At 42.3% G+C, this 27,500-nt stretch overlaps 1 protein-coding gene across 1 annotated transcript in view; it reads left to right on the top strand.

Moving 5' to 3' along the window:
- The window catches only part of pex14 (peroxisomal biogenesis factor 14), a 94,741-nt gene extending 74,844 nt beyond the window's left edge, over positions 1–19,897 (top strand). Inside the window, exons 7-9 of the mRNA XM_058410142.1 lie at positions 1,827–1,924; positions 11,638–11,729; positions 17,556–19,897. Of these exons, the coding sequence (XP_058266125.1) occupies positions 1,827–1,924; positions 11,638–11,729; positions 17,556–18,051 (686 nt within the window). The 3' untranslated portion in view covers positions 18,052–19,897. The remainder of the gene's footprint in view (positions 1–1,826; positions 1,925–11,637; positions 11,730–17,555) is intronic.
- Positions 19,898–27,500: the final 7,603 nt, after the last annotated feature.

The raw sequence follows: 27,500 nt of genomic DNA, 5'->3' as shown, positions 1-27,500 counted from the left end.
GTTTCTAATCTCCCCCATTTAAATGATGCAAATTAAATGCGTGCAGTACTTGCCTTTAAGAGGTCATGCTAAGATGTCCAAGTATCCAAGACGGTGTTGCAAAAGAGAACTTAAAAATGCAAACTACTCTCATGCATTAAGGAGGAGTCCAGAGTATAACCAATCATAATTCATCTGTTTATAGCGACTGATTAATCCACACCAGTGTACTGGAATAAAGGGTTAAATACATCAGTGTATAATAATTGAATTCATTCTTAATACTAAATCTTGAAAATATGTATGCTTCGGTATGGGGGGAGGTGTTGGACAACTGATCGGGAGGTTGTGAGTTTGAATCCCAGGTCCACCAAGCTGCCACTGCTTGTACTGAGCAAGGCCCGTCACCCTCAATTGCTCAGTTTTATAAAATGAGATAAAAATGTAAGTTGCTCTAGATATTCTGACACCTTTCTGTCAGAACCAGCATTAACTTCTTCAGCAATCTGAGCAACAGTAGCTCGTCTGTTGGTTCGGATCACACGGGACAGCCTTCACTCCCCACGTGCATCAATGAGCCTTGGCCGCCCATGACCCTGTCGCCGGTTCACCACTGTTCCTTTCTTGGACCACTTTTGATAGATACTGACCACTGCAGACCGGGAACACCCGACAAGCGCTGCAGTTTTGGAGATGCTCTGATGCAGTCGTCTAGCCATCACAATTTGGCCCTTCATCAAACTCGCTCAAATCCTCACACTTCCCCTCCTTCTAACACATCAGCTGAGGACAAAATGTTCACTTGCTGCCTAATATATCCCACCCACTAACAGGTGCCATGATGAGGAGATCATCAGTCTTATTCACTTCACCTCTCACTGATCATAATGTTATGGCTGATCAGTGTATCTGTTCACCAGTTTCTCCTTTTTTGAAGGTCCTTCCTTACACCCTCCTAACGCCCGTTCCTTTCCTGTCTCCGTTCTACTCCTAGCCTGTTAGCAGCGGCTCCTTGTCGCCGCCTGAGCAGTGGAGGGAAAACACATGTAATGTGTCCTAGCTTATATGTTGAAAAGCTGTTTCTGTGAAAGCAGAACACTGTAACGGTGCACTGGAGAGTCGGCAGCTAATAATATCTGCTGATGTTAATCCAATTAGAGTTGATTTAACACTTTACAGAGCATGATTTATAGAGGCGTTTATTGGTTTTCTGTAACGTAATCAGTTTGGAAACTTAATGCATTGTTTGGAAATGCATGTGTGACTGGAAGCAGGCAGAGAGCAACTTGTGCTCTGGGTTATTTGCAATGATACCCCCATTAATAACACCAACTCTTGGCCTGTTAGCAATGTTTTCTTTTTTCTTTCCCGAGCTTTCTCTGATGCACGGGAACGGCGCAACCTGGCAATAATTTAATCTTGGGAGTCGATGGAAAATGAGCTATATTCGCTCAGATTAGTGAGGACACGTCGTCTAGCCTCCTCGGCTGCATCCCAAATGATTGTTTTTTTTTTGTTTTTTTTTTCCATCTTGTTGATTGTTTGGAGAGTTCGAGAGAGACTAACCCATGCTAATGGAGGTTTAGAGACGGTGTGCTGATATAAGATCAGACACCGGTGATTAATCATGAACAAATATAGTCATCTTCTATTACTGACTGAGGGAAAAGCAGAGCTAAAGAGAAAATTATGAGCAACACGAACAAACATTCTCTGAGCCGGAGAACATTTTAGCATATTTGTATTCGATTAGCTTTATTTTTTATTTTTTTTCTAAGCATTTATAAACTGATTCTAAGGGTCTTTGAATGTGTGCGTGTGTGTGTGTGTGTGTTTTCTGTTTACAGTGACTCAGTTGCAGACAACTTTAGCATCAGTGCAGGAGTTGTTGATCCAGCAGCAGAAGAAGATCCAGGAGCTGTCTCAGGAGCTGGCTAACTCTCATGTAAGCTTATTTTACTCAAACGAACACATTTATATTTCATTGGTGGACAAACGACAATGGAACAAGGACATTGCACAACCCTTTTATTAAGTGGGATCAAACACACCTTCTTTTAGCAAAAAGTCACTTAACTAGCTGTCTAACTCATTATTACATTACATTAGCAATCACCCTTGTAGCAAGTCAGCTAGTTTTCAGGGCAAAAAAAACATCTGGGGAGATGACTGGAGCTTTCAATTGCCTAGTGAGCTAGCTAATGAATATATAACTTGCTCCCCCTACACACACACACACACACACACAAACACACACAATGTGCATTCTTAAATATTGTTCTCCTTATTCAACAGTTCTGTGAGCTACACTGAATTGTCCTCTGTAACTGGATTTTCTCCATCTGAGTAACAGCCTTCATTATATCAGTGTTGTGCCGCAAATGACATCCAAAATAATGCAGGGAATCTGTATGAATTTTATGAATACAGTCTCCATCATTTACTGTTAGATTGATAGAGGACGAGTTAACATGAGGATACATCAGAGAGAGAGAGAGAGAGAGAGAGAGATGGGGAGTGAGAGAGAGACAGCAGAGAGAGAGAGTAATAGAGAGAGATAAAGATGAGTAGTGAGAGAGATGGGGAGAGAAAGATGTGGAGCAAGAGAAAGAAAGATGTGGAGCGAGAGAGAGAGAGAGATGGGGAGTGAGAGTAAGAAAGATGGGGAGTGTGTGGGGGGGTTGGAAAGAGAGTTGGGGGGGTGAAAGCTGAGAGAGAGAGTAAGTGAGAGAAAGATGGGGAGAGAGAAAGAAACAGCTGAGAGGGAGAGAGAGAGTGAAAGATAGATAGATGGAGAGAGAGAGAGAGAGAGAAAGATGAGGAAAGAGACAGAGAGAGAGAGAAAGTTGGGGAGCAAGAGAGAGAAACAGCTGAGAGGGAGAGAGAGTGAAAGATAGATGGAGAGTGAGAGAAAGAGAGAGAGATAGAAAGATGAGGAAAGAGAGAGCTAAGAGCAGGAGAGAGAGAGAGAGAGAGAAAGAAAGATGGGGAGCAAGAGAGAGAGAGAGAGATGGGGAACAAGAGAAAGAAAGATGGGGAGTGTGGAGGGGCTGGAGAGAGAGTTGAGGGGGTGAAAGCTGAGAGAGAGTAAGGTAAAGAAAGATAGGGAAAGAAAGAGGAATGGCTGAGAGAGACCGAGAGAGAGCTAAGAGTGGGAAAAGAGAGAGAGAGAGAGAAATTGAAATCTGAGAGAGAGGGATCTGAGGGGGAGAGAGAGAGAGAAATAGAAAGATGAGGAGAGAGAGACAGAGAGCAAAAGCAAAGAGTGGGAGAGAGACCTAAGGTAGAGAGAGAGAGATTAGAGAGGGAGAGAGAGAGAGACAGAGGAATCTGAGAGAGACAGAGAGATCAGAGAGGGAGAGAGAGAGAGACAGAGACAGAGGGATCTGAGAGAGAGAGAGATCAGAGAGGGAGAGAGAGAGACAGGGATCTGAGAGAGAGAGAGGGATCTGAAAGAGAGAGAGAGAGAGAGACAGAGGGATCTGAGAGAGAGAGAGAGAGAGAGAGAGAAATAGAAAGATGAGGAGAGAGAGACAGAGAGCGAAAGCAAAGAGTGGGAGAGAGACCTAAGGTAGAGAGAGAGAGAGAGAGGGATCTGAGAGAGAGGGAGAGGGTGAGAGATCAGAGAGGGAGAGAGAGAGAGAGAGACAAAGGGATCTGAGAGAGAGAGAGAGAGAGAGAGAATCCAGCCTTCTCGTGGCAGTAAAGGCTACAGTTCTTACTCATTTCTTACTGTAGTGTTAGCAGCAGTATATCATGAATAGTAAAGTGCTGTGATTCTGGCCGTGTGCATAAAACTAGATTTTCATTTCCTAAAGGAAATGCACAGTGTGTGTGAGCAGCTGAGTGAGATAGAGGGATTAAATAAGGAAAGCAATGATGGGAAGAGGAAAGAAGGGAAATGGAAAAAGAGGAAGAAGAGAAATAAGTGCAGAATTGAATGGAGAGAAGAGCAGTAATAAAGTCAACAGAAACAGGGATGGAGAAAAAATATCAGAAACAACAGGAATGAGAGAGAGGGGAAAAAAGAAAGAAAAATAAAGAGTCTGATGCACACTGTATGCAGAAATGAACAGAGAGAAAGAGAGGAACTGAAAAAAGGAGAGGAGGCATGAGAACATAATAAAGAGAAGACTGTAAAGGAGAGAAGAGAGGCACTGAAGTATTCACCTGCACTGCATGAGTCAGGAAAACAGAGCCCTCTGATTGGTTAACGGTGAAGCTCAACTCTGACATTTATCTCACTGAAGACACTACTGCTACTTCTAGCGCTACTGGTACTGGTAGAGCTACTGCTGCTGGTACTGCTATTCCTACTACTACTGGTACTATTACTGATACTTATACTGCTAGTGGTACTACTACTGCTACTTGTACTGCTGCTACTACTACTACTATTGGTACTATTACTGCTGCTACTACTACTACTAGTACTATTACTGCTACTTGTACTGCTGCTACTACTACTACTATTGGTACTATTACTGCTGCTACTACTACTACTAGTACTATTACTGCTACTTGTAATGCTACTATTACTACTATTGGTACTATTACTGCTGCTACTACTAGTAGTACTATTACTGCTACTTGTACTGCTACTACTGCTACTACTACTACTATTAGTACTATTACTGCTACTGATACTGCTAGTGGTACTACTACTAGTACTATTACTGCTACTCGTACGGCTACTACTACTACTATTGGTACTATTACTGCTACTGCTACTAGTAGTACTATTACTGCTACTCATACAGCTGCTACTACTACTATTGGTACTATTATTGATACTGCTACTACTCCTACTAGTACTATTACTGCTACTACTACTACTATTGGTACTATTACTGATACTGATACTGCTACTACTGCTAGTACTATTACTGATACTTGTAATGCTACTACTACTACTATTGGTACTATTACTGATACTGCTACTGCTGCTACTCCTACTGCTACTTGTAATACTACTACTACTATTGGTACTATTACTGATACTGCTACTGCTGCTACTCCTACTGCTACTTGTAATACTACTACTACTATTGGTACTATTACTGATACTGCTAGTGGTACTACTACTACTGGTGGTGTTACTGCTACTGGTACTCCTTCTGCTATTACTACTGCAACTGGTACTGCTACTACTGCTACTGGCACTGTTACTGGTACTGCTACTGATATTACTACTACTACTACTTCTACCACTACTGGCACTATTACTGGCACTGGTGCTGGTACTTGTACTGCTACTGCTCCTGTTACTGCTAATGGTATGGTACTGATGCTTGTACTGCTACTGTTCCTGCTGCTACTACTACTAATACTACAGGTACTGCTATTGGTACTGCTGTTGCTACATCTGCTGCTACTGGTACTACTACTACTAAAACTACTACTGGCACTACTAGTAGTACTGGTACTTCTCATTCTACTGGTACTGCTACTGTACTACTATTACTGATACTGGTACTACCTCTGCTACTGGTTCTATTGGTTCTACTACTACTGGTACTAATCCTCCTCCAACTGGTACTACTGGTACTGTTTCTAGTAAGACTACTCTTAGTACTCCTGCTGCTTATACTACTGTTACTGGTACCTCTACTGCTGCTACTACTACTGCTGCTGCTGCTGCTACTGCTACTACTACTGCTACTGCTTCTGCTTTTACTACTACTACTACTGCTGCCGCTGCTGCTACTACTGCTGGTGCTACTGCTGCTGCTACTGCTGCTGCTTTTGCTTTTACTACTACTACTACTGCTGCTGCTGCTACTACTGCTGGTACTACTGCTACTGCTGGTACTACTGCTGCTGCTACTGCTTGTACTACTGCTGCTGCTACTACTACTACTGCTGCTACCGCTACTGCTGTTGCTGGTACTACTACTACTACTGCTGCTACTACTGCTGATGCTACTGCTTGTGCTACTGCTACTACTACTGCTGCTGCTACTGCTGCTGCTACTACTACTGCTGCTGCCACTGTTACTACTACTACTGCTGGTACTACTGCTGCTACTACTACTACTACTGCTGCTTCTACTGCTACTACTACTGCTGCTGCTGCCACTGTTACTACTACTACTGCTGGTACTACTGCTGCTACTACTACTACTACTGCTGCTACTACTGCTAGTACTGCTTCTCTTAATGCATGAGGAGGCCTAATAATAAGAAGAAAAAGAAATAGTGTATGTTGTGAGCACTGTATTAAAGTTCTATATCGGCATGTTTGTGGTGTTCTGTTATCTCTGTCAAAGTGCTCAGGCCAGTTTAAGCTTAAACCAACACACATTTTCCAGCATCACAGAGACGGATGATCGGCCCTGAAGAAGATATTAAGCTCGACATGGCTCATATGCTGCTAAAATGAGAACGTGTCTATAACAAGGCCGCTAAATAGCATGTAAGAGCATCGGCAGAAGGCTAAAACAAGTCTGCCAGGGACAGCAGCAGGACGCAGCAAGCCACCTCTCCATGTCCTCATTACATCTCTATTTTCTCTAAATAAAGGACCTTTAACGCCAGCCAAATGGCGAGGCGGGTCATGCATGTTTAAGATCACATTTACACACTCGCCGAGCTGATGGACTTACGGTACCGCTCTGTTCTACGTGCAGAATGACTTTCAGCACCGCCGCTTGATGGCCTGCCTGAAGGCATCTCCTGTGCCTTTTCTTTATCACACGCTAATTTAATGCATCCCGATGTCATAATGTTCCAGTAAAAACATCTCGTCATGGCCGTGTATGCCTTTTAACTTTTCAAAACATGTGCTTTCACTCCACCAAGTCTCATGCTCATCTGAGGAGAAAAAGCTGGCATTAGGAATGTGTTGCCTATTAGAACCACATCTTCATACCTCCGAATGTGAAACCCGTCTGCCTTTGTATCTCACAATGCTATGATAAATCATCCCATAACACACAACAGAAAGCTCTTTGGAATCACAACTGAAATGATGTTTTATGTCCACAGCTTGTTAAGCACATGGGAGTTTGACTGCAGCATCTGGATCCCGCAGGAAAACACATGCGAGCACATCTGGCGCTGTGTGAACACGATACCAAAAAACGGCATTCATAAAAATTTCTACTATTGTTCCCACATCTCTGGCAGAGTGCTCCGAAACTGTACAAGAGGCTGCGAAGCTCTCACATCCATCTGTTTAATGCACCTTCAAACAGCACGAACAGCAGCCAGCCCAAGCGAAAGGGAGCTAAAGATTCCTGTTAAAATGTAAATTGAATTAAAAAGCGTCGCCATCATTTGCCATGAGTGCCTTGTTGGAAGAGCGAGTGTATAAAAAGTGTATTTCACATGAAAACATCCATTAAACAAACCATAAACTCTACTTTATAGACGGAGTCTTGATCTTTAAATTTTCTTCGGAGAGAAGCAGGACCTGTTGTCTCCAGCCGTTCAGGGAAATCGTGGAAATTGTTTTCAGGTCCGGAGCGTGTGATTAAAAACACATGTTGAGCCGCTGAGCTAGTTATCATTTTCAGTTTGCGGTTTTCTGGGGAGCCTTTCTGGGTTTCTCTAAACTCAGAGTAATGCGCCAGGCTTGGCAATTAAGGCTCTTTAACACGGAAATGTGTGTTTAACCCAAAACACATGGCAACTCCCGTTCCTTCGGCTGCTAAGCAAACATTTCTTATGGTCTCAACCACTGAATTACAGTGTGCGCTGTCTTGTTAGCGTTTTTCACAGTATTGCGATGCTGTATAATAATCATTTGGCCAAAAATAATTTTGAGCTTGTGCCGTCGCAGCAGCTGTTTTTATGTTTTACGATAAGATGATTTGCCCTCTTGAATGATTTACCCTAGATTTGTTTTTAACCTTCTATAAAGTTTCATTTTTTTACCTTTTAATAAGTGGCGACTAGAAATAACCCCAAGAAATATATACACCTATCAGCCATAACATTAAAACCACTCTGCTGATACTCTGAGTGTGTTCTGACACTTTACTATCATAACCAGCAATGTGTCTTATAGTAGCTCTTCTGTGGAATTGGACCAGATGGACTAGACTTTACTCCCCATGCTCATCACTGAGCCTCAGGCTCCCATGACCCTGTCGTCAATTCACTGGTAGTCCTTCCTAGTACCACTTTCGCTTGGTTCTGTCGTGAAGCAGACCAGGGGACTCGGAAGTAGTGTTCAGCAGGAATCTTTTATTGGAGATCAGAACACACAGCAGTGGTACTGTAGTCATCAAGTCCAGTGAAAAGGCCCATACGTTGCAGTTTTGCAGGCCTAGAAGGTGTGACAATACAAAAGCTTAGAGGTGATACTCTTAAACAAAGCATTGAATAGGAGGAAGATCCCCGGAGTCGACCCCCAACCGTCAGCTAGTTCACTGTTCCCTGATCACCGTCTGATTTGATCACCATTTGGTACCATATGTAAAAATGTAATCAAAGAGCAATGTATGCGATCTTAGAGTGACCTCAAAATATGTTTTCCTACAGTTCTAACCACCACATACCAAGAACACCCCTGACCAGAACTGCTGTTATGGAGATGCTCTGCTCTGGTGGTCATCTCACCATCACAGTTTGGCTCAGATTTATACACTCACCTATTTATCCTGCTTCCAACACATCAACTTTGAGAAACAACTGCCCAGTATAACCCACCCCTTTACAGGTTCCATTTCAAAAACAAATGGTCAATGTTACTCTTTTCACCAGTCAGTGGTTTTAATGTTATGGCTGAACGGTGTGTATTCCATCCACACTGAGATACTGGATAAGATTCCATTATATCCTGTGGAAAAAGTTTTTTGGAATAATCAACCAAATGTTGCTTGAGTTTAAAGTACAGACCTGCCATGTTTAAAATGATGTTTGACAGAAGAAGTGCTATCAGGTGATATTTATCCAGTCTCCAATCCTGTGCCTACTGTAGCCCAGTGTAAGCCCTGTAGACTGGGAGGAGTGAAACCTTGTGTGGTCTTCTGCTGCTTCCTCACAGATGTGTATTCTGAGATGCATTTCTGCTCATTGTGGTTGTAAAGAGTGGTTATTTGATGTATTGTGGTCTCGAACCAGTCTGTCCTCTGACCTCAGTTCATTTGTTGTTGTTGTTGTTGTTAACAGAATTTCAGGAGTTTCTAAAACAATACCCAAACCAGCATTTCTGGTACTGGTACAAAAAGAGCCTTAGATTACATTTTTCTCCATTCTGATATTCGATGCGAATATTAACCGAAGCTCTTGACCTGTATTTGCATGATTTCATGTTCCGCTGCTGCCACATGATTAACTGATTGGATAATTGAACGAATGAGCAGGTGTACAGATGTTCCTCTAATGTATGAAAATCTCATTTTGACCGAATAGTGCTTTAGTTTTTGGTTTTTCTGTTTTTTCCAGTTTTAACCAGCTTGGTTATCGTTACTAACGGAGAACTCGTACACATTAATTGCTTAATATGAAATTGCCCCCTGTGGGTGGCGGTTTGGTATTTGGATGTGCTATCAGAATTACGAGCGGAGTTGGACATTATCGTCACAGGCCCAGAATTTTCATATCTCCGTATCCCTGTTATAAATCCAGAGATAGTTCCCCTTATTAGAGGCTGCACGCGGAAGATTAGGAGCCGTTCAGCTCGCAGCCCAAACGCACGCCACTGGGGTAGTGCATAAACAGGCTGAAATGAATTGTACCACTGCTTTCATTGGAAACACTCCTGAGGGATTTAGTTTCAAGCTGATTCCACCATAAATATACATGCATTACACAAGGAAAATATTATCAGGCAGAGGAGCTGTGAGTTAATTTGCATTCAGACCTTTTTAAACCGTCCTTGTTAAGATATTATCCATTGCTAATGGTCTGCAGGCGTTTCCTAATGTATTCAGTGCTTGCACTGGCTGCCTGCTGTGTTTCTCTGTGTGTTCAAGTCGCTCTGAGAGGTGTTAATATTCTCCACGAGGACCAGCTATGCCATGGAGGACGCTGAAATCAGTAGGATGTAGAGTAGAGAAGGCATCCATCGCTGAACATGATGTTCATGGTCTTTAGTCATCATTGTCACCTTGCTGTAGATCAGGGAATCTCACAAATTCTAGACTGTCTTGAGGCTCCTGTTAGCAAATATTGTTTTTTTTTTTTTTACATTTTTTTTTTTTTTATGTCTGCAAAGTGTAAGCTCAGTCGCTGAAGCAATTAATTTTTTTTTTCCACAGGTAAAATGAGCTAGAGGCACATTCCAGCCTTATTATGCTGGTGCCGTGGGGAGTCGGGGATTATGATGGTCGTAATGAGGTGAGGCCTGTAATCAGAGCGTCTTCACCAGGCCTAATGCGCTCAGCCCGGATCTGATGCTCCTTCCAAAAAAAACACAGTACTTTATCAGAAGGGCTTTAAGAGCAGATAGGAGAGAAACCCCGACCTCACCCGTACCTCCCCCTTTTTCTATTCCGCGCCGTAAAATGAGTCTGATTCTTTTCAGATGCGATTCAATTAATTTCCTTTAGGTGTAATTACATGTGAAAGGGACCAAGTTATCCGTTTCCACTCAACAGGGGGCCTCTGCTTGCTAACTAGCAGCCCCTGGTGAGCCGGGCATACTTAATTAGACTTTTAGTTTTCTTTTCCCCCAGCCTTCTTTTTTTCTTCGTATCCATACCTTCTCCCAGTCTTGTTGTCTTCCTCTGCGGGCTTGAGGACAAGGGGATTAAACCTGCATGAGGGCTGTTTATTTGTGGACGCTTCAAAGCTTCAGGTACCCTCATGAATCAGGGTGGCTTTATGAGACTTGTTTCTCCTCGGAACGAGGCTCTGCTTAATCCGCTTGAATTCAAGTTGCCCCACTTTGGGCACTGAAGAAGTTTGTTGTTTAAAATTTAGCAGTGTGATGGACTTGCAGATGCATAGCCATTTACAGATACTTACAGTGGTCATTATTTGGTTAGGTTTTCCTGAACTTTACTCGCAGTTTTGCTTCATGGCATCATCAACAACCTGTCTTTAAAAAAAAGATGGATTTTTTTTTTTTAAGAAGTCATTTGCTATTCAAATGTTTGTAGGCCATTTCAATTGTCCATCATTGCATGCAACAATTCATTCCGTTGCCAAGCAGTAGGTGATAACGCTCTTTTTAATAAAACCCCCCTGACTTGTGGCTGCCGGATGAATGCCGCTATTGTTGTGCTTGAGGCCTCTTATCAAGCGCCTCTCTCCAGCTCAAATCGGTAGTCGGAAATATGGAAAAATATGTAAAAATTGCGTGATTAATTCCCTTTGCCTTTTTCCCCCAGAAGATCTTGATCTCATGAACTGTTTTTTCGTGACTCTGCTGTCTGCGAGTGGCCGGCTGAAGTTTGGAGATCTGTGCGCTCGATTCCCTTCAGCTCTTATCAGACGTGTTGTACTCTGTATCTGCTGATGGAGTGATAAAAGTGTGGCTTTTGTACCAAAACAGTGGGTGACTCATAGGTTTTGCATGAGCGACCTTCTTGATGATCAAAAATGCTTTCATAAATCTGACTTCATTCTGTGAAACTCGTTTATTTGTGTTGTATGAGGCAGGTTTCTCTCTAGATTCTAGATGATTAAATGATGTTGACGATTAAACAAATTTAAAATGCTCAACAGTCCGGGGTTTTTTCTTTTTCTCTCTCTTTGTATCTGCAGGCTTCCTCCACTACCAACCGCATGCTGGAGTCGCAGAGCATCAGCGAGCTGAAGGCTGAAGTCACTTCATTAAAGGGGCTTTTGCTCAGCAGGTAAACACTCGCAGGGTCTAATGGAGAAAGTGCAGCTGTCACACAGTGCATTCACAATATAAGCAATAATAATTCAACTGTTTGGACACTTAAACCTCCGTATTTATTTTCTTATAACACCAGATCCCTGAAACAATTTATCATAGTTTTTTGTTTGTTTATAGCCACGTTTGATATTGTGGAAAGGCTGTGAAACAAGTAGCTGTTAACAGTCTTAAAAAACCTAGTCTCTGCCTTAGACGTGACTCACAAACCGAAATTGGTGACCTTTTTTGATCTGATTGGTTGAATCTAATCGAATTGTTTAGGATTTCTGGGAGACGCGTTTCCTTTTTAGCCTTCAAATGCTCATGGAAGAAGGAAGCCGTCGTGTTTACAGCTGTGTGGCACTTAGGAGGACCAGGAAAATGCTGGATTTTCCAAATGGTGTGACGTTAACAATTATAGACTCATGACTTTCTTAAACTAACAATCTATGGTACGTTGACTTTACATCATGATGACAAGATGCTGAACAAAACGAACTGTGATTGGTTGCTTTACATGTCAGTCAGACCCCTTCTTGGGTGGTCCTCGGGCAGTAAAAACGGCTACGAAGTCCAGATTTTCTGCCGTCAGTCTAAAGGGCTGGCTCCGTGAGACTACCTCGTACCTTTATAATTCAACAAGTGCAGCTTGTCACGTTTTTGAGAAACCACAAAGAGCAAAGCCTGTGCGTCTTGTACTTGAAAACGTTTACAGCTTCGCTTCTGACTTCTGCATCGCGCTGACACTGTGGAAACACTCCTTTCATTTATTTTTTTTTTATCTTTTGTCATCTATTTATCGCATCTCCACCATCTAAGACGCTGTTCAAGCTGTTACGATAGAAATGATAACATGAATTTTAACCTGTGGTTTGCCCTCTGCAGCTGGAACTACTGTCAAAACTGCTGTTATAGTAAATAATCAACACCTTGTAAAAACATTATGAAGTAACATGTATGGAATTTTATATATATATATATACCAAGAATGGCGTTTCTGAGGATTTCTGAGAATTTCTCGCCTCCTTCTCAACCAGCTTAAGTCAAGAAACTCCTGCTGTGTTCTAGATTAAACTAGAAAAGTATTTCATTTCAAATAAAGAATAAAAAGAATAATGAAAATACATTTTTAATCATTAACCATAAACCTTTATAAATTTAAAATTGCACAGACGGTGAAACTTTACCTGTATTCATTTCATCTAGTCGAGTCTATTTTTCAGCCGTTCCTGTTAACTAAATAGAAAAAAGTGTATCAGGTTGTGTATCATATCGGTTAAATACACTGATCAGCCATAACATTATGACCACTGACAGGTGACGTGAATAACACTGATGATCTCCTCATCATGGCACCTGTTAGTGGGTGGGATATATTAGGCAGCAAGTGAACATTTTGTCCTCAAAGTTGATGTGTTAGAAGCAGGAAAAATGGACAAGCGTAAGGATTTGAACAAATTTGACAAGTGCCAAATTGTGATGGCTAGACGACTGGATCAGAGCATCTCCAAAACTGCAGCTCTTGTGGGGTGTTCCCGGTCTGCAGTGGTCAGTATCTATCAAGAGTGGTCCAAGGAATGAACAGTGGTGAACCGGCAACAGGGTCATGGGCAGCCAAGGCTCATTGATGCATGTCGGGAGTTCGAAGGCTGGACCGTGTGATCCGATCCAACAGACGAGCTACTGTTGCTCAGATTGCCGAAGAAGTTAATGCTGGTTCTGATAGAAAGGCAACAAAAGGGGGACTGATCAGTGAATAAATAAATAAATATATATATATATATATATATATATATATATATATATATATATATATATATATATATATATATATATAGAGAGAGAGAGAGAGAGAGAGAGAGAGAGAGAGAGAGAGAGTAAAATACACTAAATAAAGCACTCTGAGAGCTTTAAATAGAGCACTCTGAGTTGGTTTTCTCACTTATGACTTCTCTAGATTGTGCTGCTTTGCAAATGAAGATCCTACACCTGCAGCCACCACATAGAATTATTATTGTTGGGTTTTTTTTCCAGTTCGTATTTCTTTTGTTCTTTTATCCTTTCTGTTTGTGTATTAAATATCTAGCTATGCTACAGTAAAAGAAACGCAAACATGTTTACAGTCTGTCGCTAAGCATGGTTTTGTCCACCTATTCAAATGAAGCGTGAAGCATGTGAGGCGTGAATATTTAATGTGTGTATAGCCGTTGAGATAACGCAGCTCATAAAACCTTTCAAACGATATCACTGATCTCAGGTGTGGGAAACATTTCTAAAGCTCCAACTTTCTCATAACCACGTGCCTTTCACTTCTTCAAAGCCTTCTCGATGAGTGTGGCTTTTTGCGAATTTAACATGTGTACATGTTCAGAAATAGGATGAGATTGACTGGTCAGAATGGATGTAACTTTGGAATGTGAAGGGAATTTTCAGCAGGAGATTTTACTATCCTCGGAGGACTGTCCGAACAAGTTCAGTGGTGTTCACGTGGCCTGTAAGATTGACTGTGAGCTACGTAAGTGAGCTCTCGTCTTAGTAAGACACGAGGAACCGTGAAACTGAGAGTTGTTCGTCTCCGGGAACTCCACAGCTAATGCTTATTACTAAGTGCGAAAGTTTTCGGTGATTCCCAACAGACCTTAAGGAACATTCTTGACTTTTCAAGGCTAATCTAGATCTACTACAGCTTTAACATACTCCACAATTATTACCACAAACAATAATTTCAACACTTCTCGTGTGCTAAGAAAAGAACGGACAAACCTGCTGACTCATAACCCAGCTCTAAAAGCTAAGGGCAGTTGATAAATATCAAGAGCAGGGTTATTCGGGGGTATTCCATAACTCCAGCGTGTGAAGCTCCAGTAGCAAATAATTCCTTGAAAAAGCTGCAGATAAGCGACCCGCATGACTGAATAGGGACAGCAGGAAACCTTTAATGCTTAATGATTAGTGAATTGGTTGTAAATATGACTCATGTGTTTGAAGTGGTTGTATTCTGTACACACCGGTGATTCACCTTACTGACGCCACAGAATTGATGAGACGACATGAAGAAGGTAATAAACTCGTACTGCAGGGGCTCCCGAGTGGTACAACAGATTTTGTCCCTCTCGTCTGGAGAGATAAAATCCTAAAGATTTCGTGCCGGGGATGTTCATCCTGGCTTTGCTTTCTACACTGACCTACTAGTTCCTCAAGAGCTCTTGGTTGCTGTTGCAGAAAGGACATTATCAACTTTTACATTACTTACTGTCCAGTGCCACCCAAATGAGGACGAGGTTCCCTTCTAAGCCCTGGTTCTTCTCAAGGTTTCTTCCTCATATCATTTCAGGGAGTTTTTCCTCACCACCTTTGCCTCAGGCTTGCTGATTAGGGATAAAATAATAACTTTAAAGTTTATAATTTTCTATACTTCTGTAAAGCTGCTTTGAGGCAATGTCCACTGTTAAAAGTGCTATACAAATAAACTGAATATCAGCTTTTAGTATTGTTTTCCTGGAAGCTACCATCCATCCATTGCCTATACCCGCTTTATTCCTAATTAGGGTCACGGGGGTCTGCTGGAGCCTATCCCAGCACACATTGGGTGAAAGGCAGGGGTACACCCTGGACAGGTCACCAGTCCTTCACAGGGCCACATAGAGACAGACACCCACCCACAGCGCAATTTAGAATTACCAATCAACCTACAGTGTACATGTTTTTGGACTGTGGGAGGAACTGGAGTAAACCCACGCAGGCACGGGGAGAACATGCAGACTCCACACAGAAAGGGATTCGAACCCAGGACCTTCTTGCTGTGAGGCAACAGTGCTAACCATTACGCGACCGTGCTGCCCGAGTTAGGAACTATAATAATAAAATTACAGCATCTCCAAAACTAATATTTATCCATGAAACTAAGTGAGAGATGCTACAAGATATTGGGCGGTGGTAGCTCAAGTGGTTAAGGCTCTCGGTTGTTGGTCGAGGTTCAAGCCCCAGCATTGCCATGCTGCCACTGTTGGGCCCTTGAGCAAGGCACTTAAGCCTCACTGCTTCAGGGGTTCTGCATCATGGCTGACCCTGTGCTCTGATCTCAACCTCCAAAGTTGGGTTATGAGAATAAAGAATTTCACTATGCTGTAATGTATATATAACAATTAAAGGCTTCTTCTTCTTCTTCCAAGATGCTCTGAAACCTTTACGGTTTACTTTGAAGTATTTTTTTTAATGACCTTATTTCTATTATTTTTAATCAATATTATGATTTAAAAGAACTACCCTTTTTGTTGTCTACCTAAAGTTCAAGAACGCCTTCTGTCTCCAGCAGAGCGACTTGCTTTATGAGGTATGTTAATGAAATCAGGAACAAACAACAGATCTTTTAGTTCATGCTGCTGGAAATGTCAGACGCTGCTCTCACTGACAGACTCACTGGCTTGAATTTTGGAACATCGCCGCTGTTTGTACTGCGAACCGTGATTAATTCCTTGTGCCGTTTTTAACAGTCACGAGCTCATGAGATCATATTTTTTCGACGATTCTGTTTAAATAGGCAGTCGGCGCTTGGAGAGAGACATGGGTCGGTCATTGTGAGAAGAGGCCTCTATTTGATTTGTAAAGCTTTTATCAGATTAGTTGTACGATTGTACAATAACATACAGTGAACTAACATCTCTATTAATTTATGAAGCTTGAATTGTGAGTGCAGTTGCGCTTAAGTGGCTTAGGAATGAATGTGCCGTTCATCGCGGCTAACGGGAATAAAAAGGCTAAATCTCAAGGACACGTCTTTAAGCGGAACTGCTGGAGTCACTCGATAAGAGTGACTAAGAAGCGCTGACTTATTTTGATTCGCGTTCATTTAAAGAGTTTTAATATCTAATGAGCAGGGTATAAATGTATACTATTATATAGAGTATAACAAGCTTGGTGATTTCCAGTTAACTAATAGGAAAACTTGAGATTTCAATCTACCACATCTGTAACGTATGTAGAATGATCACAAAGCTTGAATTTCATAACAAGAAGACGAGCTTGATGACTCAAAACTGAATTACAGTGGAAGTTGTTGCTATAGAAATGAAAGTGAATTGGAGTGAGGGCAGTTCATTCATATTCTTCAGTTTTATCTTTATCAGGATAGGAATCTTTTTGTATAACGCTGTGTTTGAGGCAAGATTACAACCCGACTGGGACACCGGTGCATGTCAAGACACCGTGAACACACACTCGTTCACACCTAGGGCTAGTTGATCATAGCCAGTCTACAGACAGCCATGTTTTCGAAAAACCAGAGAACCCAGAGGGATATATGCAAGAACTGTACACAGAGAGTAACCCAAGCTGAGGACCTAACTGGGGAACTCTGGGGATGTTTTCCAGTGTCACTGTGCTGTTCTGAATCCTATTAAGAAATGAAATAAAGCTTTGTATAATGCAGAAATCTAAACAAATAAATGATGAAGATACTACCTGTGGATTTTAAATGATAAGGTGAAACAAATCTTTCCTCATTTTGTTCAGAAATGGTTTTGTTATGATATCAAAAGAATTATTTGACTATTATCCTTTTACTGTATATCATTTTTCATTGAAAATATTTCCATAGTTGTTTCTGGTTATATTTCTTTCTGCTGTCCACAATTTTGCTTCCTGCTCCTTTTTCTTTCTAACTCGCCTCAACCAGGTATTTATTGTGTTAAGAGATAAAAGAAAGCATAAATCATGACCGTCTAGCGCTCACTAAGGTTGTTTAGGCCTTTCTTGTCAATTTATTAAATATGTATTTGCTCTCTTTCTTTCTCTGTCCTAGGAGACAGTTCCCTGCTTCTCCATCCCTCCCCAAAATCCCATCCTGGCAGATCCCTCTGAAGCCAGGAGCCCTGTCCAACTCTCCTTCGGTCAACCACACCAACAGCAGCAGTGACATCTCGCCAGTCAGTAACGAGTCAGCCAGTTCCTCTCCTGTCAAAGACGGCCACAGCTCGCAGGGCAGCGTGTCAGGCTCCCATGGCTTGAATGGAGAGACCAGTCTGAGCTCCATACTCGCCCTTGACCTGAAGGACCAGGTTCGTATGGAGGTGCAAGGTGAGGAGGAGAGGAAAGAAGACAAAGAAGAAGAAGAAGAAGAGGAGGAGGAGGAGGAGGAAGAGGAGGACGAGGAGGACGACGTGACCCATGTGGACGAAGAGGAGGAGCACCTGAGTGTTCAGACAGAAGACAGGAGAGGTGGAGACGGACAGTTTAACGAGCAGGTGGAGAAGCTGCGGCGTCCTGAGGGGGCCAGCAACGAGAGTGAGGTGGATTAGGAAAGAGTTTTGCTTTAAATTCTCTCTTCCTCTGTTTGTTCCCCCCCTTCGCTCTTTAATTCGATCACCTCCGTTTTATTCCGACACACAACCTCATAGCTCACTGGGACGAAGCAAATGCAGTGTAATCTCATCATTTGTGTTCAGGGCCTTCATGTCGTGACTTTTCTGTTCATCATACACACTAAAGTAACAGCTCAGACGTTCTAGCGTGCCTGGGCAAGCACAGTACGTATCATACAATGTGGAATTAGACAGTGACAGAATTCTGATCTTCTGTGTATAATTAAAAACACTGTATCCACAGCCATAGCTCTCATCATTTCAGACTTCCCCTGACAAGACAATAGTAACTGTAGTTTCTGATAATGTACAGGATAAGGTCTGTACTGTATCCATACTGTAGATCCATGCTAGTTAATCCAGCTGTAATTAATTCATTCATTCCAAACGAAAGCCTACAGCAACAAATCATGGACACCAAAGAATCTTTGAATCTTTGTCACGTGACCTAATTTCGAGTTTGCGAGCTGCTCTGTATCACCGTCAGCCTCCATCTTTCTTGTCTGGACTTTAAACATCTGTTAGTTTGTCGTTCGCAGCACTCTCTCTCAGCATAACGTAACGGCGAGCCGCAGCAGCAGCTAGTACGTCTGGGGGAAGTCCTTGTAATTTCCGATTAGAGTGATGATAGGTTTATTTCCTGGTGGTGTTGAGAATTGGAGCACACCGAGGAGCCAGATAAACACTGTTTTTAATGCTCTCTGTGTGAGTGAGGACTGCAGACGGAGACAGAATAACGGTGAAAAGGAGCGCCTCTTCGCTTTGCGTCTCTCCCGTTTCCAACTGGGCAGCTGATTCGGTTTATGAAGTATGTTAATAATCAAATGATCGACAAATAACAGATGTATTAGTTCATGCAGCTTGAAATGTCAAGGAGGCTAAAATCGCAAATCTAATACCGAAAGCCTGTTCTATTGTATTATATTACATGACAAAGCCTCCAGTCGAAATTATACCGGCCTCCCACAGTGAATAATCTTAACATGAAACGGTGCCGGGGCTTTGTAATTAAACCATGTAAAACAATGGATGCTTCAGCAGAGGTGCAGACAGAGTCGGGCTTCTCTCTTTGTGGGTCTTTTTCTGTCCAAGTCCTGAAGAAAAAGGAAAAAAAAAAAAAAAAGCCCACAGCTGATGCAAATGGAGAGTAACGTATGAATACTTAACTAATAGAATTACTCATTCGCCAGCTGATGAGAAAAAAACGAGAAAGATCCTGGAGAGAGAATTAGAGACGTCTGCTCCATTCTGACATTTTCACTTTTAACAAATGGCCTTCAGAGTAATGCGATTATGGCCCGAGCAGGTGAAGCGTTGTGGGCTGTGGCAGCGGGTGCTGAGCCGCCCCACCACGGAGGATCTCCGCCTGCCTGATGACATGCATCTCATTATGGTCTAGATTAGAGATGGCTTATACCGATGGACTATAAAGAGGTATTCCTGTGCTATAGGATAGTGAATAAGAACCTTTATTCATCTGATATACTGTAATACCAGGTTATAATATAAAAGGCTTACTAATAACTAGAAAAAATGGAGGGAATCGGGTTGAGCATTAATAGTGAGTGGGAAGAAGCCTGGAAAGTAGTGGTACATACCATAAGCGTGTGTGCACTCGTTCATGTTGCGTACTCATCCATGTGAACTTGGAAGAACTGATACAGTCTTCATACTGTACCGCTCGGTGGCAAATATCGCGAGTGTGTTGCAATGAAATCCTGTTAAAGCAATTTTAAGAGAGAGAATGTAAATATTTGTAATAAAATTGATTTAACACCTGCTTCATGGTTTCCCGTGTTTTATTGTTGTAAAAGATTTTTAATCCACTGTCTTTCGTTTTTTTTTTTTTACACACTGCATTATAGCGCATACATTTAAGAGAGTCATCGCTTCATTGCTTCAGGTTGTGCATTAGTATTCATTAATCTTTAATGGCTTGACTATGTGCTCTAGATGGCGAGTAAAAGAACTAAATAAAGTTCAAACAACGCATGTCACTTGGTAAAGCAGTGCCGAGAATAGTGATGTTTACCTTAGAATCTTAGAATTGAATTGCGTATAAAGGTCCATCTGCTCCACGCTTTTAATAGAGACTTGGAAGCTTCACTCTACATTTTACATATGATCAGCAGTCTTGGTTTTTTTTTTCCAATGAGGTCTCTATTAAATAGATTTGATCGATAATGTGCGATCCTAAAACAGCAAAAAAGAGAGGCAAAAAAACACCATTCCACTGTCGTAAGCAATACGAATATTCCAGTGCATTATCAAGTTTATGAATTTAATTTGTCTGTCAAGGTCTAAATGATCAATAGCGTTGCACATATTGATGTGGTGTATAAACTTCTTGAAGGTTCGATACCGCATCCCTTTGTAATCCATTAACCTCTCCCTGGAGTTCAGGCCAGGCTCAGATTTATAGGGCCTGCTGTAATAAATGCACTTTTACATCATTTAGTGTCTTATGGGAGCAGCAGTGCATTTTTACCCAGAAAGCTTCCTCCTTTACCCTATCTACCTTTGAAAGAGAGGGACGACTTATGGTCACCCATCTGGGCTAAACTATATCTCAATGAACACTTAAGCAGATCGAGGTGTTAAAATGTTAAAGCCAGACCGAAGCTGCTTATTTAGACGTCCGAGGTGTCTGGCTGGCTGACTCTGGCCGGAGGTGGGAGCCTTAACCTCATCAGTGGCGCTGTGCTAAACGGGGAGCTCTCCATAGGGCAGCGTATTGATGTGGCCTGAACTCCATTGTTCTCCTGAACTGAGCACTCAGCAGGTTAGAAGGCTGAGTGTCTCCTCGGATCAATGCGAGGATTGTTAGCCCTTCTTGCCCCAGGAGGGCCAGAACTGAAGGGTTGGGCTCTCAGTGCCGGCTCCTTGTGCAGGGATTAAAATGGAGACACTTCCTCTGAAACCTTTAACTGGGAAGTGGATTTCACCTATGACCTACATATCACAGGATTATGCTCCAAACACTTGCTAATCTATATGGATCTCAGGAGTGGCAGGATGGCCAAGAACAAATCAGATGAAACCTGTCATGCCATATGAACACTAATGTACCATGCTGATCAAGCAGCAGAAAAATATATATAACAGTGTGGATTCAACACCTTTTTGTTGAAAGTGTTGTGTTTTTCCGTTCTTATGTACACTGCATGAGTAACAAAGCAAGCCCCTCCATGTTCACCTTTGCTTTGCATAAGAAAGGTCAAGGCTAATACTACAGAGATGAAGTGCACTTCCTCTTTCCCCCTCAGATAGCTTGAGCTAGAGCATTGACTGTGTGGGAGGAAGCCTGTTTGATGTTGTGCACATATGGGTCCAGGCCTCTGGAACACCACTGGGTGTCTTCTACTCAAAGGGAATGCACTGATGGACAGATGGTATCTCACACTGCTTGCACTCTCTGCTGTGTCTTTCCTGGCTTTGTTTGATTGAATGCTAGCAATCTAGACTTGATGGTAGTTCCAGTTTGGCGCTAATACAGATATGCAACCTCCACTTTATTTGGTATACCTTTACAATCATGTGCAGGAGCACAATGCGATAATATCATGCAGAGCCGGGTCAAGAGCTTCAGTTATGGTTCAGATCAGACATCAGAATGAGGAACAAAATATTATCTCCATGACTTCAGATGTATGTCATGACATGGATATTGGTAACAGATGGCTTGGACTGAGTATTTTAGACCATTCTGTGTATTGTGAAATATTCAGAAGATCAGCAAATCACCGAAATCACACTTTTTCTTCTGAACATTAACTGAATCGCTTGACCAGTATCTGCATGAATTTTGCATTGTGCTGCTGCCAATTTGATTGGCATGTTCGATAACTGCATGAATGTCCAGGTGTTCTTAATAAAGTGGACAGTGAGGTAAGTGTATATGCTGAATTCTGCCAAGCTTGTGTGGGCGGAGATTCCCATTAGAAGCTTGTCTGTCAAACACTTGGCTGGAACTACCAAGGTGTCTGTACTTGAGCTTGAGTTTGTCCAGCCAAGGTCATTGAAGACCTTGTATAAAAATCCACTACAGTGGAACAAAGTATTTGGTCCTTCAATCATTCATCTGCTCACTGTCAGGGTCTATACAAGGAAAATCACAGAGGCACTGGGTGCAAGGCAGGAATACACTGTGGATGGGTCACCAGTCCATCAGAGGGCACGACACACCCACCTCAAACATCTCAGGCAGTTTAGGGTAGTCAGTCAGGAGGTGGGAGGAAACCTGGACCCGGACATGGGTAGAACCTTGTACAGTAACTAGAGCTTGGGATGCAACATTGGACACAAGATGTGAGGCACCAACCCTACCTTCTGCACTAGTACCTGTGTATATTTTGAAGTAGTGAGCAGGCTCACACGATGGTCCACTTGTCTAGGTTCATCTTGGAACAAATATGAGCCTGCTTCACTTATCACAGGGTGTTTGGTCTCTGGTGTTATTGGAAGCTTGGCAAAAAAAACAAACAAACATATGAGTCTAAGAAGGACAAGAAGGTGGTGGTGGGGGCTGAAAAACAGAAATGGGGGGACAAAAACAATAACTGGCTGTAAAGGGGGAATAAATCTCAAGGGAGCTGAGAGGGTCTGGAAGTGGTAATACTGGAGACAATATTTATGAATTGGCCTGTAATGAGCCATCAGCAGCATGGCGGATATGAGAGCATGGCGAGAGAAAAATGCCCTTGTCCTACAGTGGTGGCGAGAGCAGCGCTACTATTGTGAGCAGAATGGATTATCCGGAGGTGCCTGTCAGCGTGGGGAGAAACCAGGACTGTAGGCAGTGGCAGGGCAACAGGTGCAAGCCTTGCCGGAGCTTGCAAATTAGACAAATCATATAGAACCATCATACACGTGCAGCACCTGAAGCATGCTAGAGGCCTGGAGGAAGAGAAACGAAGGGGAAAGAGGAGGGAGGGGGACTCAAACAGGCCTGTCTCCATCTTCCCCAATTCTCTGTGGCTTTCTTTATCATTCATGCAAATGCAGAGGCTGCTCTCCTGAGTGTCTACGTTGCACTGGATCGTCGTGACAAGCTCGGAACGACCCACAGCTGATAAGACACTGCTCTTCTAAGCACTGCTTTTAACTCGAAGCATTTACCGTTTATGCCTTAATTAAGATGATGAATACCACTACCAACTGCCTGCGTGTTGCACTACCTGTGTAATTACACCAAGCTCAGTGTATCCTGCTCTTAATGACTATAGAATAAGTCAAATGTTTGATGCCTGGAGAGCTAACCACGTCTTCTCGCCTTGCTGGAGCACTGCTCGGTCATTAGAGTGTTTATCGAGGCATGATGTTAGGAGTGTTGGGATGTGTTAACTAACAAGAAGAGATATTCTGGAGACATAGGAAATGTTTGGTCTTTGTAAAAATTTCCTCCTCGGCTAAAAGTGATTTCGAAAATACATGAAGGTCATGTGGAAAAAGCTGAATGTTTTTCCAGGATCACTGAGGAGCTGTAAGGGTTGCAGATTTTTTTTCTGACCTTGTACTCTTGGCTTGCATTTTATTTGGCTTGAAATACAATCCAAAATTTTGAACCTTTAGTGAGATGATAAAAAAACAATCCCAGACCCACCCCTCCCACCCCCCACTTGATGGATTTCTAGCCTCTTCTTTTGGAAAGACCACATCACTAACAAAATGCCTCTGGTAACAAAAACCCCAGTCATTGGTGCACAATTGCTATTATTAGCACCATCTGAATCTTCCCAACCTCCACTTCTTCCATGCTGCAAATGTCACATGTCTGATGTAGTTCGTATTAAATTACAACGTTTTAAGTGAGCGCAGGGAGGAAGGCTGTGTGTTATCAGGCACCATAATGTGAAAGATTACCACCGTCCCCGTCCCACCTGTTTTCGCTCTCCTTTTCACACCGGGCGCAGCTGTGCCACCAAACACGGCATTTTAACATCTCTCTCTCCTTATTTAGCTTGGCCCTGTGCGCAAGGATGCATTTGGAGATTGTCATTCCCTTTGGCTCATATAGTCGGCATTAGCGGTGTCAGAAAAGGCAAGAGGTTCGGGGAAGAGGGGGAGGTGGGAGCGGGGTTGTGGAGCAAGGGCAGAACTCGGTGAATGGCAGGAGGCCGACTCGGTGCCCTCTGTCCTCCTGTTACAGCCGGGCTTTTACGCTGAGATAAATGGGCCGAGTTGTTGAAGCTGGCTTGGGATTCTGCAGTGCATTACCTTAATACCGTGTTGCGTTTGTTTTCCTCATTTCCACAATGAGTGCTGTTTTGATTCTATCAGCGTCCGCGCTCTGGTTTCTATCTGCTTGCATTTCCTGGTTAAGAAGCTAATGCATATGGGAATTAAGGCAATGTGGAAAATTTTGGCTTATTGAGCCAGGTTATGGTTTATATTTACTTTACCTCGGTTAAATGGTTGAGTAATGTGTCTGTCGAACACAATTACACTGTTCCGATACAACCGTTTCAGGCCGTTCTGGCGGTATTGCACATTTTCATTTCCCTGTTTTCTCCATTTTAAACTGATTGGATTAAATTTCAACGGCGTACGTCTTGTGACTCTCGTTCGCAACTGCCAAACGCCTCTGCTTTATGGCTCTGTCGCATGCTGTCAGCTCCGTGTTCCTGCCATGATCACAGCACTACAGATCCCATCACACTGTTTCACTTCATTCTCAGCCAGTCTACCGAGCTTCCCCTGTTACCAATCCATCCAATTCTATAAGGAATCATGCCAAATTAACCCAATTTATGGGATAGCACTTCAGAATCTCTTCAGTTGCCAAGAAAATGGGCCCGGGCCTCCATATGTGTGTGTGTGTGTGTGGGAAAATGTGTGCCCACAGAAGCAGAATTTTCTCCTCTTGAGTCTATTGCCTTGTTGCTCCCAGCTCTCTCTGCTCTGGAGACGGCTGCTCAGTTTTACACAAGCTACTTCAAATGTAATGGCTCCCTGGCTGGGTTCCAACTACCCTAACAATTTTTTTGTGTTTCATTCTGCTTGCTTCTTTCTTTCTATACAGTGATTAACACTTTGGGGTGATTAGCTTGAGATTCGTGAGCTCCGAGATGCATTAGTAGCACCAGATCGGTGTGTTTCTCTGAAAACTCGAGTATGAGTGCCAACAATCAGCTTACTGTGGATAATTAAATATCACATTTATTACTGTACAATAAATACAGATCAGAAATGCTGCAAATCTTGGGCAAATATATATATGTATTAAATATATATATATATATGCAAAATTGTTCATTTCTAATACAACCCATTCTCCCTCCTAATGAAAATGTGTCTCGGAGAGTTTTCGCAAAACAGATCCATGTGCCATATCTACGCGACAGCTTCTCAGAATGAAATTCTTCACTGGTTAATGCACAGCTGTGCAGCTTCAAGCACAAGCCTGTGCGATTTTGACAGCTGTGCTTTGGGTTAGCGTTAAGCTCACACAGTGATGAAATTATCCCGCGCTGGATGAGGATCTTGCTTTCCATATTTTCCAGAGAACAAAAAGTTTGTCGTTGCTCAGCGGAGTAATGTTGAACCTACAATTATGTGGCGTTCTAATTACAAAGCTAAACCTATTTGTTCTGAAGTCTCTCATTGAGCCTATAGACATATTGAAACAATATCCTCTGATTTATATTGTGTCAACAGACGAGGAGAGAGAGAGAGAGAGAGAGAGTGGAGTAAGCCGGCTCGTTTGCGGCTGGCACGTGACACTGATTCCAATAAAGTCTTATAAATGTTAAATTGTTTGAATGTGTGTCCAATTCGCTTCCCCCTTCAGGGTCTCAGAACTTAATTTTTTTCTCAACCAGACACACACAGAACAGCTGCTACCAAAAGCCTCCTCATGGATCCTCTTTTTTTTTCTTTTTTTTTTTTTTAGAGCCTCTGAAATTTTTGTCTCTATAGCTAGTATATTTGCAATTGAGTAATAAACAGATTTAGATTTAGTTTGGAAAACAATAGCTCGCAAAGTGATCCACTGAATTCTGTAATCTCACTGGTCACATGGTATTGATTAATTTTCTCTGAAAATAGTCCCGGCTTTGAGGGGAATCACAGGGTGCTTATTTGATTTATGTTTATATATATATTGTTGAGTAATATGTGAGTTTTATAGTAACAGCTAATTCAGAGCGAATTGTATGGTGGACATTTCACGTAGTCAGACTGAGAAAACATTACATAGTAAATGTATGTAGGATGTGGTAGCGTAGTGGATTAGGTGTTGTATAACTGATCAGAAGGTTGTGAGGTCCCAGGTCCACTAAGCTGCCACTGCTGGGCCCCCTGAGCAAGTCGCTCTGGATAAGAACGTCTTCCAAATGCCAGAAATGTAGATATTAATTTAAGGTTTTTTGTAACATTTATTTAGCATTTCTGAAAGGAAGGAGTCTCCAGTCTCAGAGCTAACGCTATCATTTTTTCCATTTCCCAGTATGGGAAAGTCTTAATCACGGAGCAGTTTCTCTGTAACATGACTTTTTTTTTATTTTTTTATTAACTTCAAGACAGTTGGGGGAAAAAATGAGGTCAGTGACTGAATAGGAAGGAACTTGTTTTGCGGATATTTCGCAACGCTAATTGTGACTATAAACCGGAAAAGTATGCTGTACTGATATTTAATATTTCACAATCTGTCAGTTTCGGCAAATCACTGCTCTAAACGAAGAATAAATACTTACGAGATTGTGCCCGGAAATAATCATTGTGGAGGTAGAGTAATACAACTTTGTGTCACACCATGCTGTCTTTAATTAGAATAGCACAGGCCATTGTGGCTTATTTGGTATTCTGATAAATACATTTAAAGACACTAATCTTTATTAGTGTTAGCCAGTATGGAAGAACATAGATGCAGTGATCCGATTTGTAGATCATTCATAGGCTTAATCCTTACACAAGCGGTAAAGAAAGTATGCTGAAATGAGGTTTAGATGTGTAAGAGTCCTGGCATGAGCACAGATGAGTCAGGGTTTATGATGTTTTATCTGAGCTCGAGCTGATACGAAGGGTAGAGATGGAAGGATGAGACCTTTAGACTCAGAGAGACAGCGACGACGTTTGGGATGTCGTAGAAGAACAGCAGAGAAAGATTTGGACATTTGACAGAGCAGCAGTAGTCCAGGATGGAATGAGTTCAGGAAGGAGACACATGAATGAAATGCTGTGGATTGTGGAGGACGTGGTGTGTTGCATCATGTGTTTCTAATGCATCGTAGTGTTAGAACGGTTCAAATGACTCATTCGTTCTGTGTTTCCGTATATGGCTGTCAAATACGTCAGTCTGTCACAGTAAACAGCTGCCTCAGCTAAAAACGTGTTTCTGTTTGAACTCTTTGGGGTGTAAAGTGAAGAATAGAGGCCATTGATGAGCA

The sequence above is a fragment of the Hemibagrus wyckioides genome, linkage group LG15 (assembly GCF_019097595.1).
Source record: "Hemibagrus wyckioides isolate EC202008001 linkage group LG15, SWU_Hwy_1.0, whole genome shotgun sequence".
Taxonomy (NCBI): domain Eukaryota; kingdom Metazoa; phylum Chordata; class Actinopteri; order Siluriformes; family Bagridae; genus Hemibagrus; species Hemibagrus wyckioides.
This window is presented reverse-complemented; position numbering and strand designations above follow the sequence as displayed.